The sequence below is a fragment of the Amblyomma maculatum genome, chromosome 2 (genome assembly GCF_055883805.1).
Source record: "Amblyomma maculatum isolate TAMU_Amacu chromosome 2, ASM5588380v1, whole genome shotgun sequence".
Lineage (NCBI taxonomy): Eukaryota > Metazoa > Arthropoda > Arachnida > Ixodida > Ixodidae > Amblyomma > Amblyomma maculatum.
In genome coordinates, this window is record NC_139345.1 from 93,540,409 (window position 1) to 93,557,908 (window position 17,500).

At 45.2% G+C, this 17,500-nt stretch overlaps 1 protein-coding gene across 1 annotated transcript in view; it reads right to left on the reverse strand.

Annotated features, from left to right (window-relative positions):
- Dsor1 (mitogen-activated protein kinase kinase 1) overlaps positions 1-10,389 on the reverse strand; it is a 50,011-nt gene extending 39,622 nt beyond the window's left edge. Inside the window, exons 1-3 of the mRNA XM_084594742.1 lie at positions 10,177-10,389; positions 6,613-6,838; positions 2,341-2,487 (exon numbers count right to left, since the gene is read on the reverse strand). Of these exons, the coding sequence (XP_084450868.1) occupies positions 2,341-2,487; positions 6,613-6,838; positions 10,177-10,271 (468 nt within the window). The 5' untranslated portion in view covers positions 10,272-10,389. The remainder of the gene's footprint in view (positions 1-2,340; positions 2,488-6,612; positions 6,839-10,176) is intronic.
- Positions 10,390-17,500: the final 7,111 nt, after the last annotated feature.

The window sequence follows — 17,500 nt, forward strand, 5'->3', positions numbered from 1 at the left end:
AACCCCAATAAGCTTCAAGGGCCCTTGAAACAGCTTTATGAAAACCATGGTATTCCACGATTTCAAGAGCATGTGTGAACATGTGTGTAACAGTGCGCAGTTACCAACATGTTCGCATGGGATGCATTCAGAGATACCCAAGATGAGTCAAAATTGCAATTATATATAAACTTATTATTAAGAGTTCCTTTCTGTACCCCACAGAGCAACAGTAAATAAGAGCCAAGGCAGTTCGTGCTCTACAGCATACAAAATAAACACAGTGACACTGCCAGAACGCATGCTCGGCACTGTTCAGAGTCTATAACTGCAAAACTTCCATAGTAGGCTACTGACCACTGAATTTTGTTGCTAACTCTACACAGATGGTACCATGGAAGTCCTTTCTGAACTGAAAGTCCAATGTGGTGCACTTATTCGTTATTGGTTTCCCGTCAACATTGCACACTGGCAGTGCAAGCTGTGTTCAATGCAGCTGCTCAGCACAAAGATGCAGAATGAAAGCCTGGCTACAATGGACATGCTTGATGCAGGAATGAGCAGGAGACACATATGTTGAGTGGTTCGCATTATCAGTGCGCATTAACTACTTCAAGCGCTGCACACACGTGTGGACGCGACCTGAACACTATTACATTCCAGGTATACAAAGTAGAGTGTCATCTCATCTAACGTGGACACTAAAAATTGTGCTAAGACCTGAAATATCAGCAAACTACATGAAATCAACCAAGAAAATCATTCTTAAAGGGGACACTGTTTTTTTACCGGCAGCTATGATATGGCTTCAATGAACATGTGGGCTTCATGGCTATCAAGTATTGTTGGATCGAGGCAGCAATGGCAGCCACAAGCGTTCTGACATAAGAATGTCGACAACCGGTCCTCTTCAGGTCTTTTATTTTGCTCAGTAAAAGTTTTCGTTCATTCTTCCCTTCGTTTGTTCGTTCATTCCTTCATTCAATTAATCAATCAATATCATGTGTAAAACCAGTCAGTGCATTTTTATTTGTTTTGTAAGCATGAGTGCTTCAATTGTGCTGATCAGTGAACATAATAACTTTGAATTATAGGAATCCGTGAAAAGAAATATCAGCAGGACCTTGAAGACAGGACCAGCTGAGGCTTCTTTGGTGGATTCTCGTCATCCTCAGTGTACAAAAACAAGCCCCCGAAGCGGCTGAAGAACCCTGTGTTATTGAAATTAATCTACGTCCTTTTTATTATGGCATGTCTCTTATCTCGTGTCGACCTTCTCTCATGTTGTGATTGAAATATCCACCGTGAACAAGACGCATTTCCTTTCCTTATAGTAAAACCTCTCTACAAGAGACACTCAAGGGACCCGGAAAACATGTCTCTAGTAAACAAGGTATCTTGTAACCAAAAATGAAAGAAACTAAGCTGATTTGTGCAATTTCGCACCACCAGCATGGCATCCTGAGCTCTCTCAAGAGATACTTGCACCAAAAGCAGTCACCAATACTGTATAGAGCCCCACTTTGCATAAGCAGCCAAGTTTCACTTTGCCAGCGTGAAGCTTAATTCAACTTTTAAATGCAACAAAAGAATTCTAGACAGATTAGAATAGGCCTGAACTTTACTAAATCAAGATTCAAATCTGTGACACTAAGAATAGGCTGGAAAAAACTGCATCTCGTTAACTGTGACATCTCTGCACAATGGGAAGCGGAAATGTTACTTAGGGGTTGTCAGGAAAGATGTGGAAAAGGCCTTTGGAATGCAGTGAATGTAGCCAGGCTGATGATAACGTGTTGAGTTGAAGGAGAACAAGAGGAGCACCATTTTTCGTGACCTATATCTTCAGTAGTAGTGATGCTAACTTAAAATTTTTGCTTAGCGGTGAAAAGTATACCGACCATTCATGCAATTTTTTTTTTTCTAGCCTTAGTAAATACTGTTTCACAGTCCCTTTAACCATGACCTCCGAGACTGGGCATCAAGGCAGAGTTTGTTTAACCTGGCTCAGTCCTGCCTTTTCTGCCAATCTCTGAAGGCAGGTATTGTATTATCAACACCGCCATACCAATGAACTGCACTGCAATACTCAGCCCTTCATACAGCGCAAATTCCTCAGCCACTCGCAGCAGCATGATGCCTGGTTTATGTGGTCAATGTTTTTGAAAAAGTCATGCAAGAAAAACAGGGCACGCCTTATTAGAACTTCGTGGCAGTTATTTCAAATGTGTTCAACAGCTTAAGGACCTATTCAATTCCTTCTAGGCTTTTAACTAGGCAGCAAACTACCACGTGACTGCGACTGACAAAAGCAACTGAAGCCTTAAGCCTGATGAATTCAGCAATAAAGGATGGACTCACCATGTATTCCATGCAGACATTGATCTCGCCATCACTGTAAAAGGCTCCGTAGAAGCCCACTATATGCGGAGAGTTGCACTCGTGAAGCACTTTCAGCTCTCTGATGATCTGGTTCCGAATGGCAGGTTTGACTTCCAAGTGTATCAGCTGCACCACCAGACAGAGGGACCAACATTAGGATCCCAAACGTGGCACTTGCCTTCCAAAAATGTTCTCCAAGCAGAAGCACAATGCCCACAGACATCAATACTTGACAAAGTTGCCTATTAACACACACGCACAAAAAGAGAACATGACTGAAAACTTCTTTTTGCAGACAGCAGACGTGAAGAAAAGCAACATTCCAATGTGCAGAGCAGGGAAAGGTGAGCAGCTAATCTAAGGGAGGCCTACAAAACCGACCAAGATAGCAATGAAAAACACATCATATTATTTAAATTCTTTAATGGTGCCTAATATTCTAGAAACACAGACAAAGTATTACTCAACTTGTGATGATACCGTTTAACCTATTTATAACAAAATTGAAGTGCCATGAAATATCACTATTATAACCGGGTTAGGCCAAAAAAACAAAGAAAACATTATAAACTACACATTTAATTAGGACGAGGTAGCTTACACTTTTTATTTCATAGCGGGAAGAAACATGTGATACGTAGTTGTCTGTTTCCCGGCAATCTGGCCGACGTCTTTCAGCAGTGCACCGACTGCTGAACATAGTGCAGTGGAAGGTTTTTAGCAAAAACTAAGTCCCGCAGGGAGTCTATCATTCTCAAAGCATAGTGATGAGACGCAACCTGCACAGGTTCCACTTCGTCGTCGGCACTACTGTCACCGTCTTCCGCGCCAGTGACTGCTGTGATGATAGCCTCGTCTGTCAGCTCTTCATCTGCCACACTGTATCATCGGCACGTAAAAATTGCTGAAGTCTTGACGCGTCGCCGTTACTACCGCTCACTGTAGCCCAAAGTTGGTCATCGCTGTGTCAGCAAGAGCTTCGCAACCTTTCGCGTCACCAGCATCTCCAGCTTAAGCCCACCTTCCTGAAGCAGTTTATGATGGTGGAGGAGCTTACTTCTTCCCATGCTCCAAAAATGAACTGCACTGCAATCAGAAGTGAGATCTTCAAGTCTGGCGCCAGTCGGCGTTCTTGGACAGAAATGTCGAGGCTCAGCGGGCGCCTGCTAAAAACACATCGGCGATACAGTGCCTTGAAGCAAGCAATCATGTCTGCATCCCTAAGCTGCAAGCCTGCAGTGGTGTTTGGTGGGAGAAAAAAAACTTCCACATGCGAGAGCTTCTGAGCTGTTTGGTGCGCAGTGCATTGTCGAGCACCAATGCCACCTTCCTGCCTTCACGCTGCATCCGCTGATCAAACAAGACCAGCCACTTGCAGGAAAGTTCATGCGTCATCCATGCTTCCCCACTATGACGGTAGTGAACCGGGATCCTCACGGCACCACGAAAACAGCAGATTCTTGAATTTTCCTATGAAGGCAGGGCACTTATCACTGCTGTCCATGTTGGCACACAAAACGGTCAAGCGTAATCTTCAACGATAGCATCTGGAAAACTAGCCCAGCCTCGTCCCCATTGTACAAGTCCGCGTATGCTTCTCGGTTGCAGGGCAGTGTTTCCTCAAGCCACTTCTACCTAGCGTCTACATTCTGCCTTGCCCACGACTGCCTTGTCTACATAGAAGATTCCATGTCTCTCCTTGAACCAGGCTGGAAAGCAGTGTTGTGCAGGAGGTATGCAAAGTTTTTCGCCTTCTCCACTAAAATCAGATTCGCTGCACAGGAGTTCAAGATCCTGGTAGAGTGCCTGTTCTAAGTCTTTGTAGGTCCCGTGTCAAACCCTTTTTCGGTCATCTCCATTGCATGGGCAGCGCCAGCATCGCTTTCGTTCTCAATCTTGAGCCCGTTGCAGATGACTGTCAATACTGTCGGTTGCATCAGGCCGTACTTGCACACAAAGTTGCACACTTACGTCGTCCTTGTGCTCAGTAACAATGTTCCGCTTAACTTCTAGCGGTATTGCCATTCGCTTCCTCTTCTACGCCGGTTATGTCACGCTTCCTGGAGAAGGATCCTCCATTGCTGTTCACAGAAAATCCAGGGCCAGCAAGATCGTAGCAATTCTTATGGCACACTAGGAGAACCAGGCTAAAAAGACACGTGCGCGAACACTGCTGCACGCCTGCCACAAAACATGTGCAATCGCGAAACGGGGGTCTGGACAAAGCAAAAAGGGGGAAAATAGTGCAGCACAACACAGTCAGTGCACCACTGTGCAGAGGCAGAGAAGACTCGAGTTTCCAAGGCCACGAGCGATCTCGAGGAGGAGCGCTCAAAGCTCTCCCTCAGAACGGCAGTGCCTAGCAGCACCTTACGCCTTGAAGCGCTCCGTCCTCCACCGCGTCTTCGCGGCATGCAAGCTTCACGGGAGCTCAACATGCTCTGTTCTTACTTTTTTTTTTTTTTTTGCCTGCTGTATCGGCATCTCCGCGTACAAGTGCGCTTTTGTGGTCGCCGTGTTTCCGCGTTTTTATTGACTTTCGGTGACTATATTTGATTGCTATAACCGATAATGTAATATGACACCATTGTAGTAAGTGTTTCTTTTTTTACCATAGAACACATGGCAAATCTGATGGTGCTGCGGCTGTCCATTGTTATATCTGATATATTGTTAAAACCGGTATTGTTTTAAGTGGGTTTGACTGTATTACATTAACTGTAAAGCAGTTCTGGCACGAAAGCCGGACACAAGCAGACGCCATATTGCAACAAGAATTCTTACTGCATATGCATGAACACTTGGGAAATTAGCTTAAAGAATAAAGCACAAGGCTGCCATGAAATCCCTACACTACTGCACCACCTTTGCAGACATCATGGCCCTAAACATGCATGATTTTGACAAAATCAAGCATGATGTTTAAAAAAACTTCAATTGAAGTAGAATGTTGCACAAGACAAAGCAGCGACACTATGGAAGGAAATTTTTTTTGCTGGATGTACGGTTTCACCCTGTAACCACACACCAGTGTGGACAGCTCAGCTGCTGCTAAGAAGAGCTATTACACTAGCATCTCTGTCTTTCGGCTGGAGCTTTTTTAATTAATGCAAAGATTATATGCCAATGCACAGCACTTCGATTCATTTTGTTTTTCAGTAACACAGGTATACAGAGGCCATAACCACGAATAAGCACCGTTTCCAGCGTAGACCGCACTTAATATAACGGAGCCCACAGATCAAAACTTCTAAATCCTGAATTTTCACGAATATAAGCCTTCCCACCTTCCCGCGAATCCCACTATTTTTCCTAAAATAAAGTTTTATGCCAATCTAAGCAGATCCTTTCTCGCAATTCCAAGGCCACCAAGCGCACTGGCCCCAAGGTGGCGTGGCATCTGCGGCTTGATCTCCGGTCTCATGTGTTGCTGCGTTCCGACACTAGATGACAGAAAGCAACCTCAATAACTCTATCAACGTGCCATTACGTATTGACAGTGCTCAATGGGTTTCACGTGCATCACGGGCACGTGTTGCTTGGTATTGCATCAGTTGTTTGACAGTTGTAACAGAAGAAGGAACGAGTTTGTAGAAGGCTGCGTACAGCTTGACGTTTAAAAAAACTGTAATCGCGTTTGCCGAAGAAGTTTGCCAAATAAATTGTTATATCTTGTGCCCTTCATAGAGATGTCGCCACGAAAGGAAGGGAGAGTGGAAAGTTCATTTTATAATTTTTGAATCCAAGCCCCCCCCCCCCCCCCCCCCTCCTTCCCTCACTTTTGGCATTGCGATCACGAAAAAACGGGGGTGCTTAAAATCGCGCAAACAAGGTAGTTCTCACGACATTGCCATTGCGGTCATTACATGTATAAGTGCTTCGTCTGCTAAGTTTTTCCACTGGTCTGTAACAACAAGCTAGTCAATTTAAAAGCAGAGGCTTTTGCTGGCACAACTGATCACCTTCTAACTAGCATTGCTAACCACTCCAGGCTTGGCTCTACCAATATATATATATATATATATATATATAATGCTGATCTCCACACAAGAGCAAGTTAAAATAAGTAGATTAATTGGACCTGAATCATTGATGGGCCAGCAACTCATGTGAAATGTTAAATTATCTGCTACAGGTGTGCAACAAATTTTACACAGATTGGCTTGGCACACACTTGGCCCGAAACACAAACAGATATAATTTCCATGCATAAAAGCACCTTGCACAGACTAAGAAAGCACACTGGCACACCTTTCGAGCCATGATGAATCCACTGGGTCGATGCAGCACTTTGGTGACGACTCCCCCGTTGCCTGCACCCAGCTCGCCGAGGTTCTCGAAGTCATCACAGCTAAGTTCCCCAACTTTCTGCTTCTGGGACAGGAATGCCTCCAGTCGCTTACGCTGCTGTTCATCCAAGTCCAAGCCTTCGAGTGTCTTTTGCAAATCTTCGATACTCGTGTTTTGCGTCGATTTGCTGAAATCAGAACAGAAAAAAAAAAGGGTTGAAGGACCATCATCAGAAAACCATGTAAACAATCAGCATGTAAACTCCAATGAAGTGCTATTCCCTTTACAGTGGCATAAGTTTCTGTAGTCCCCTTCAGGTACAAGTTACACAGCATCCTATCAGCTTCACTTACACTGTGCTAACAATTTTGCTTTTCAAAGCTGGGCAGCCCCCTACAACACAATTTCACATGCAGTACAGTTCTTGAAGTGTTTTCATCAGTTGCCGTGAAGTCCTCTAAATGTATTCAAAGCATAATGGCATGCTTGTCTACTAGTAGACCAAACAACATGAAATCCAATATCCCAACTAACAAATTCGTCTTTAGCTGTGTTGATACCAAGTAATCTCATTGCTCTGAGGGCATGAGTCGACCAAATTATCAATTTCTAAGTTTGTAAGAGATGTCCCTTAAAAATATTGGCAGTTCCATGCGACAATGTATTGTCTATACAAGCAACTCTCATTACATTCTGAAGATAAGGTATAGCAGTGCCTAACAGACCATTAGACCATGATTGATCTGGGTCCAATTACCATACCTAATTTACCTTGATTTTACATTAAGGTCAACATACTATTTTTTACACTGACACGGCTTACAACATCAAAGAACAATACTTAAATACTTCCATTTCTTGCACTATTACTAACATTACAGGAAGATTTCAGCTGTAGAGACCATATTTCAAGGAAAACGAAGCACAGTCAAACCGGTGTATATGAATTTCAGTGCACGCTAAAGAACTCCAGGTGGCAAATTAACCTGGAGCACCCCAGTATGGTGCACAATATGGGCTAGGGTACTGCTTCAGCAAATAATGCTAGTGCAATAATCATTATTCAACCAATGCTGCTTATTACAGTCTTACCAGCAGCAAATCAGAGTTGGCCAAAACATTAATGCAGAACATGAGCAGAGTTGCCCATCCCTTAATTAGAATACTGCTCCATGTTACCAGCACTTTACAGAGCACCTCTGGCAGGCAGCGTTGAAACTATCGCGCAAGAGCAGTGACAGCCGTAGACAGGAGCTTTGCACGTCATGTGCTACAGCGTGCTCCTGCGCAATAGTTCATATGGCCGCCATCAGAGGCCCTTTGCGGAGCATTAGCAGCAAGGAGCGACATGCTAAGAGTGCTAAGAGTGGACAGCCCCGTACTTTGTTATATGGAATTATCTGTGGTGATGACATTGATAGTTATTTGCTTCGTTTAATTTTCCACCTCTAATTTATTTTTTTTTTACTTCCTTGCATGGCAAAAATTCAACTAACTGTAGCTATGCAGAGCCTGGTTTGGTTTAGTTAATGGTGTGAAACATCCAAAAGCGACTCAGCCTGAGAGAGGCCGTAGTGGCGGTCTCCGGAAATTTCAGCCACATGGGGTTATTTAATGTGCACTGACATCGCACAGCACATGGATGCCTTGCTTTTTGGCTCCATTGAAAAGTGGTCAGCGTGGCCTTGATTCCATTCAACATCCTTAAGCACAGAAGTGGAGCACCGTAATCGCTGCACCACTACGGTGTACTAAGCACAGTAGTCTGATTATTTGGGCACATAATCAATATTATATTCTGTTTGGCAAGGAACTTCACCAAACATTCCTGCAGATAACACGAGTAAATAGCAATTGATAGAAATAACAGCCTAATGTTTTACTTTCTTTCTAGCCTGTAAGAGCTGATTTGTCAGAGAAAGTAGCCTCACTATCATTATATCAATCTAGGCCAACTTCAACTTTCCCTTGCCATCCCTTTAAGCTTCAGCGCTAAAGTGTGCATAGTGACACTCCATTTGCCGCTTCATAAGCCAAATTTAATTCCAAAAATGACAACCAAAATGAAACATAATACACAGCAAACAACACAAGCCAAAAGCTGAGATGTTCCTATACCCTTCCAAGCAGTGTTTGATGAGTAAGCCAAGAGACCACAAATATAAGCTCAAAACTAAATGTTTTAATCAAACAAGATTAGCACAGCACTTCTAGAGGACCACAGATATGCAAGCTGCCACTATGGGAAAATAAAATTACTTTGATATGGCTGGCCAAAATTTACACCTTGCTAATCTAAGTACTTTTTACCATCTCGGTATGCATCCCAGTAACCGTAACATACTAAAACATGAATACTAGACTGTTCATTTTAAAAAAAGCCCTAAGTGCTCTGCGAATGTTGTTACAATGCTGAGTAAAACCAAGTGCAGGCAGCTGTTATAATCCACACTTGAACTTGCGCACACTTAACACAGTAGACTACATTTAGTTTAAAAAGCTGCATTCATAAAGCTTGCTTAGGACCCTTTTAAAGCACTGCTATATATAGAAAAAAATAGAAAAAAAAAAAACTGGTGCACAATAAGTAAAGTCTTTCAGAAACTAGGTATCGAAATTAAACCACCGAATACCTTCGCTTTCAAGCCGCCTTCGCTTACGCCAGCACAGCAGATCGACCTTGCTAACACCCACAGAAATGCGCTATAAACCAAAAACTTCACGCGGTACCGTCACGCTCGCGAGTCACCGGTACAGTCTGCACCGAAAGCACCTCCGCAAGACCTACACCCGTGTCATGAGGCGACTACACATCTTGGGCGTTGCGCGAAAACCTGGTCGGCCGGCTTTTGCGGGCGAGGTCGCCCCTTTTGACAGACCACGCACACCGCGCTACTTGGCACTTGGCGTGAAGCGTACTACAAAGCACCGCGCCAGCGAAGTCACGACGCTCGTTCCAGGTAAATTATTCCCGCCGCCGCCAGTGACGCGTGTCGCCTCCAATACCCGTCGATTCCCGCTGAAATCAGAAATAAATGAGAGGCCGAGACACGTGCTTTGAATAGAAGGGGTAATACATACCTGGACCGAGTGTCAAGGCAGAAAGCCGACAGATTACACGAGCATTCGTATCACCAAATTGATCACTAAAGCCGGCCCACCAAATTCCGACTAACACATGCGGCCTGTGGAGAAATGTTGTTCCAAGGATGCGAAACAACATGTTTACATTACAGCAGGCAATAAGCAAGCGAATGCAAAACGCAAGAGTGTAAGGCTGGCTGTCATCCGGAATGTCTGTCGAAGAGCTACAAAACAGCCGGGCTCTTGAGTCGCAGTGAACGAGGGCGACCAGACCGCGCAGGTCTAAACCTGAGTCCATGCAGAAGAGCCGGACGAATCACCATGTAAAATGTGATTATAAATTGAACCGGTGAAGCTGAGGTTCTGTCAATCACTGACGCAGAGAATGGTATATTTGAAAGGTCAAGTTGGGTGGCCTGTGATGGCATCGCTTTTACTTACTCGTTTGTCGGATCGGATCCCGAGTGATCTAGTGGCTCTATGGAGCCCGGCGGAAGCTTGAGGTTTAATTTGTTTTTGCCAGGGTTTCGGCTCATGTTAGCCGCTTCCTCCGCGCAGCATACAACCGTACAAAACTGCTAACGTTACTCCGCCGTGCTGAGCACCTTCTACAAGTTTGCTGTAGTGATGAAGCAACGAAAACAAACTCGCGCATAAAACAGTGGCCAGAGGGAGCCACTGTAGCATTTGCGTTGTTGCCAGCCGTTAATATGTGAACGTTGTCAAAATCCCGCCGTTTCAAAAAAAATGTGTGGAATAATTTCTCATATCTTGACGTGTCGCAGTGCCTCTTGTTTAGTGCCCCAAAATTCGCCCTCACAGCGTCCTCGACTCCCCCCCCTTCACCCTCACAGGCCGCTGCATGGAGGATGGGCCACTGCAAGGAAACGCCAAGGAAACGCTACGTAAACAGACGCTCAGCTTCGCTCTCGCGCGCATTTCAAGTCTTGACCGGTGAGACGTTTGTCGCAGACGTTGTCTTCGGTGCTTGTTTTCAGCGGCTTTGCTTTTAATGAATGACTGAAATACACAAACAATTTGTGCTGTTGCTTTCCTCTGTGCAAATCAAAATGGATTGCCGCGATCCGAATAATATTTTATTGGAAATAAAAGAAGATCGACTGCTGATCGAGATCGGTGCTACCCGCAATTTTCGACGCCTACACCCTTACATACAGTCCAAGGTAATAAGAGTTTAACTAGAAAACCTGCTCTGATGAGCAAACAGACTTTTCCTCAGCTTCTATCTCGAAGTTAATTTGCGGCTGGCTCTGACATTACAGGGGTACAGGTGGCTGAACAGGATGCCCTGAGACGCCAACTTCTCAAAACTCCCTCGCCTTCATCACAAAATGTGGCGCCCTCTGAAAATTCGTCTGCTACTGATTGAAAACGTTCTTGGGAGATATGCAGCCGCCAGCGAAATGACGCTATGTGGTCTTGACAGCTACCGTCATCTATCGCATACGCCTGTCACGACACATGGCCTCCGAGATCAGCTACGGCTGCGCCGATTGCGAAGGCCAGGAACTGTACATGCGCAGCTGAGGTTGGTGGTTTGTTTTCAACCAGGGGAGAGGCACGCATGCGCAGAGCGGCCTGGTGAAAAAGGCGGGAAAATAACCAAATTTTTCCTTACAATAAACTGTCAAAACTTGCAAAGACGATCAAGAGGAAATGCACCGCCTAAAAAAAAATTTAGGGGAGCAGTCACCTTTTGTGCAGCAAGACAAAAGCATTTTGGCCACACTGTTGCGATCCCTGGAACGCCATGATTCCTCCAGAAAGAGAGAGGGGGGAAGAGAGCCTCTTTCTAGAGAGAAAGAAATTTAAGATACACTCTCTTTCTCTCTAAATAAAGCGAGAGAATATATAGTGAGATAGTCTCTCCCTCTATCTCTGTATAGAGGAAGTATGATGGGGGAGGAGAGAGAGCTTCCTCTAGGCCTCTGATAGCTCTCGAGTCAATTTATTTCGTTGCCTGTCAAGAATTAAGCAGTACAACCTTTGCAAGAACTGCACTGCTACAAAGTTCCTGAAAGGCTGGCTTGAAGAGTGATAGGAAATGGTTCCATAAACGCTTATTGAAACACTTTCCCATCTGTCCAATGTCTTCTTCGACATGATAATGGAATGCTGTACACTGCGCCTATATATGGCAAATATATGTCACGTATTATACTGGTGACGGATATTACAAATGCATTGCCTCCCGCACAGCCTGTCTTTTGGCCCATGTGTAGATCTGGCCAAGCTTTCTTGGAACAGAGAATACTTGCACGCCACATTGTTTTTTTTTTTTTTTTTTTTTTTTCAACTCATTCCATGACGGTATCCCGATCACGACAAAAATGTACTACAGCAGCGCGATGTGACTCGTATTATCCACGGCCTAGACATGGGCAATGACAAAATTATCCAATCCTTACAAGACACATACCTCCCAACCACACCGAAGACACCTTTACCGCAGTACCTATAGAGCCCAAAATCCTGAACTAGACGAAGACATCACAAAGTGTGAAGTCAGAGCAGCCATGCTCCAATTCCACACTACGTCTGCTCAAACAGCCGATCAGATCACGAACAAAACACTCAGAAACCTTGACGAGAACTCAATCCAGGCAGTAATGGTGCTCTTTAACAAACACTGGTAAGAGGGAACGCTTCCCTCTGAGTGCTCGGACACACGCTCAGGTTACCTTTATTCCTAAACCACTTACTCTATCGAACCTAGACCCATCTCGCTATTCATGTCTTGGTAAACTTTTTGAACACTTTGTCTTGAATCGGCTACATACACACAAGCAAACCCGCAGCGTTTATCCTCGCACAATGCTGAGTTTCCGCAGCCACATATGCGGCGAAGATGTCATGATACAGATATCTGAAGAGTATCCTCCATCCCCGACACTGCAAAGGAACAAGAGCATCGCTGGCTATAGACTTGCAAAATGCATTTGTTAATTAAGGTCTATCACACCGCTATACTGGATGCATTATCCAATCTGGATGTGTGAAAGTGAACACACGCTTACATTTCAGCATTTCTCCGGGATCGCGCAGCAGAAATTCCGTTCGGTCCCCTAAAATCGCCCCGCGTTTACCCATGGTAACAGGGGCAATACTGGGATCAGTCCTTTTCTCCTTTTTATTTAACATCACACTCATCTCCTTGGCTCACAAACTGTCACAGATCCTGAACCTTTCCCATTCTCTATACGCGGCAATGATATGGCCACCACTGGGAAAATCGGTACCATGAGAAACTCTTTAGGAGGGGACGGACATAGTGTCGAGATGCGCAGCCTCAATAGGCTTCGCATGTTCCTTCACCAGATTCGAGCTCCTGATACTACACCCGCGGAAGCACCACCAACCCCCTATGATCATAATCAAAGATGGTGCAGCCAGTACCACAGGTTCACAAACTTCGAAGGTATGTTCATGCAAAACAATGGCCTTAACACGGATACACTATCCAGACTCACTACCACAACACATCAGATCACCCACCTTATCAACCGTGGAATGCACCATATGGAAGGCGCGAGCATGACCTCAGACGCCTAACACAGGCATTTATCTTAAGTCGTATTCTCTACTCTCTGCCGTACTTATATCTAACAAAAACAGAGACAGACAAGATGGATGCTCTTATCAGACAGGCTTATAAGGCAACCCTTGGCTTACCTGAACGCACCCCAGCCTCTCGACTCTAAAGCATGGGAGTTCACAACACCCTCAGCGAACTGGTGGAAGCCCACCTCGTCGCCCAACTAGGACGGCTCTCCACTACACCAACTGGTCAGCACATTCTCGGCTGTTAGGTGTCCTACAGTAGAAACTTATACCGTTCCAAAGACAGTCCGCGATAACCTCACTGTTCACCCACTTCCTAAAAACACACACCCATTTCATAACAAAGTCAGACGGGAGGCGAGAGCACGTGCACATGCGATCGAATCCGACATGGTTTGCGTGGACACCACTGAATATCCACACCGCTCAGCTTGTGCGATATGCGCGGTATCCAGCCTTTTCGAACACATCACATATCAGGCTCTGTCACTGCCCGCGAACGTCCGTAAAAGCGGACGAACCCGCTATAGCCATCGTGTCTCGTCCACTGCCACCCTTATCCTAAGCGATTCTAATAACACCATACAAAATTTCGCTCGAGGCCAGTTAGATGCTGCCTTTCTCAAAATTATAACTACCAACTTCCAACCACCCCAATAGAACTAATAGTCTGGGTACCAGCACATTCAGACAACCCCAGTAACGAAGGAGCCCATTCTGCTGCTGGAGCATACGTCGACCGAGCAACAGACACCGAGGACCTAGGCAGCGCCAGAGATTGGCTGACAGACTACATACAACGACATTACACTACACTACCACTTTGAAAGACTTCACTTCCCTCTACCACACACCCCTCCCTAGCTAAACCACAACAAATAAGGTGGAGATACCTTCAATCCCGCACTTTTCCCTCCCCAGCATTGCTGGCACTTTTCTCATCTAGTCATCAGTCCGAATGCTCCCTTTGCGGGGTCTCAAAAGCTACATTCGAACATATATATCATGTTCATATGCCCAGATTCAACCACCGGCCAAATGGTGCCGAGGGTTGGGAGATCGTGGTCTCCAGCTCAGAACCAGCCTCACAATTAAAGGAGGCTGGTCGACTGGGCTGAAGCGGTCGCCGTCAGGCATGTCCTGACGGCGACCGCTGATCAGGAGCCGGGCCAGCCTTTGCGATAGATATTTCGCGGCTCCACCAAATAGTTTTTCACCACCACAGCCATCACCACCCAGGCTTTTGCATTTTTGCACTGGTTTCTGCAGTGTTCTCGGAATTTTTTGGACTGTAGTTGGTTGATTACCTCTTTACACACTTGATAACCATCCTCACATATTTGTGCAACTAAATAACGCCCTTGCCCGCTCGTTAACGTTCAAACATATCGAATTTCTCGCCACCGGAAGCTAAGCCTATGTCATCGGAATTCGACTACCACGTGGCTCCTTTTGGAGGTCGACCTCTCCTGACTATTCCGACGTCTGATTGACTTAACTGGCTCTTATTTAACTAATAAGCCCACCATTTTGCCACTGCATACATTCCCAATTAAACACAAAACATCCTCACGAGATCCCCAAATGTCCTTGATCCAGAACAGGCCTGCTGAGGATATCCTCGGGATAATGCCCTAGAACTGACCCTAAAAATACCTTACCAAGACTTATTCTGGACAGCAAGTGGTTCCACTTCCTTGTTTCGAGTAAGTTTCAATGCGTACATAAAGGGTACAAAATGCATATATCTGAATTAACATACCGAATGTGACGCCGGGGTGGTGCAGTGGTAAGACGCCCGACCACTGTGCCGGAGTACCCGGGTTCGAACCCGACCTCGGTGGCTGCGTTTCGATGGAGGCGAAACGGAGTGGCATCCGTGTGCTGTGCGATGTCAGTGCACGTTAAAGAACCCCAGGTAGTCGAAATTTCCGGAGTCCTCCACTACGGCGTCTCTCATAGCCTTAGTCGCTTTTGGACGTTAAACCCCACAAACTAACCAACCAAAATAATGAGCGTTAGTGTGAGCGAGCTACCGATGGCACCTTCTTTTTCAGAGCCAAATTAATCTTTAAAATGTGGCAACAACTCTTGCAACCACGAATAGGGCTAAAGCTCCTGGGCTGATATTTCACCGCGGGTTTGTAGCCATCCCCTTAGGTAGGCCCTTTGATTAGGCGCGCCCAAGTGATGCGGGTGGGACGAGGCGAAGTAGCGACCTGTATTCTTTTCTCGAGTGCCAGCGTGTACTGAGTTGAGGGGGAAGAGTGGCATAATTTCTGATTGCCGATGGAATCTCGATTGCACAGGCGCGTTCTAATTTCAGTAAATAGCGTTCCATTGTCCTTTAAATACTATGCAGTTACTTTGAAGTGTTTAAACCACGTACTTCATCAGCTTACGAACGACACTTGGTAATGCAAATGTTTTCTTTATAATGCGTGATTACTAAGAATTAAGGCATCCAGTGTTTTACAACATGCGCATGAACCTTGGTTAGATGCTTTGTCCGGGCACTACAGTGCGGCGCCGCAGATTACCACTCAAAATCGGTTCCACAGTAGTTCCAAACTTCAGTACGCGCTAAGTATTGACGGCACACAAATGACGTGTAAGCAGCGCAATAGTTTCAATCTTAAGGTGATTCACTTTCATTGAAAAAACCTAATATTCTGTCCGCTTCAAAGATGCTCATCATTGTAGGCTTGACTCCATGCGCTCCTTCGGTGAAATTTCCTGCAAGATGTGAAACTATACATTAGTTCGGAACCGTTTAACTCGTTACTCGCGCAATTGTACCTGCGACACTGAAGCTGTACACTCCCACAATAACCGTGACACACACGATAGCCACAATTATGCAGCAAGCGGCCGAGCATGCCGTTCTGTGAAGCACGTAGTCCATGTCCGCAGGACGCGGCTGAGGGATGAAAACCCTTGACGCGGACATGCAAATGTTCGGAAATATTAAATACGAAACAGCCCAGTCCAAAAATGCATTACCTCATCATTTGGCGCATTCTTTATCTTTCTTTGTTGAACGCATGGAATGCCACATACGAAAACGAAGTCAGATAGAGGTAGGGCACCAGTTCGGTTGCGACGTCAGCTCTTTGTCATTCCCGGCCTTGGCGGCTCCACTACAGTGCTCTCATAGCCCGAGTCGCTTTGGGACGTTAAACCCCCAAACCAAACCATCTTTGTCATTCCTCCTGAACAGTTCAGCGAGAATACCCATAAATCAAGACGGCAAAGCAGCGATTGTATTGTAGCTTTTGTATGCATCGTATGTCGTATCATGTCAGATATCATTCGAAAGCCTGAAACCGCCACTATAAATCAATGACAAATTACTTGAGTGCTGGCAAACTCTACGTGAACGATGTTTACTGTCATGTGCGCCACTGCAAAGCATAGACTTAAAATTTAATGCCTCCAACCTACCTTTAGTATTTAGTCTATTACCACCACCCATTCAATGATTAGTCGCCTATCACTAAAGCACGACACGAAAGCATTCACTTTTAAGCAAGTCCACGCAGTATGCCCCATCAATGGACTTGGACGGAGTCTTAATGCAGTTGTACGACCAGTTATTAAACCACAGAGACACTTAACGGACGAGGGTTCGCGTAGGAGACAGCACGGGCTCCTCTACAGTCGCCGCGAAACACAACAACAAGAAGTCTGGTAATTTCAAATGACATACTCAGAAGTGAACTCTGGTTTTTATACCTCCCTAAAATTTTCTATTTTCACCACAAATTCGCAATTTCCTGGTACGTGCCAAATTACACGGCCATAATGCCTGTATGCAACAAATTAACATTAATCCAAAATATTAACATCAATACTCCAATTTGTAGCCCCAGTCGGGGTCATTTCTACAGGCAACCTTACTTGTGTGATGCCACTGGACGCACAAATGTTGATATTCGTGATGCTTTTGCTGAAGGACAAAATTTTCAGTTTTGAACAGTTGTCAGTTGAGTGAACACAGAACAGGTTTCTTGGTGGTACGTGCATCATTGGAAGGCCTGCCATGTCGTCACTTGATGGGAAGCACTTTTGGGTTCCTGGGTTTTGCTTGCTTTACTTTGTATACTGAGAAATGATTATTATTTCAAAACGTTAGTGATCACGCCACCATTGTGAGCACAGTAAGGCACCAACAGACGAAATA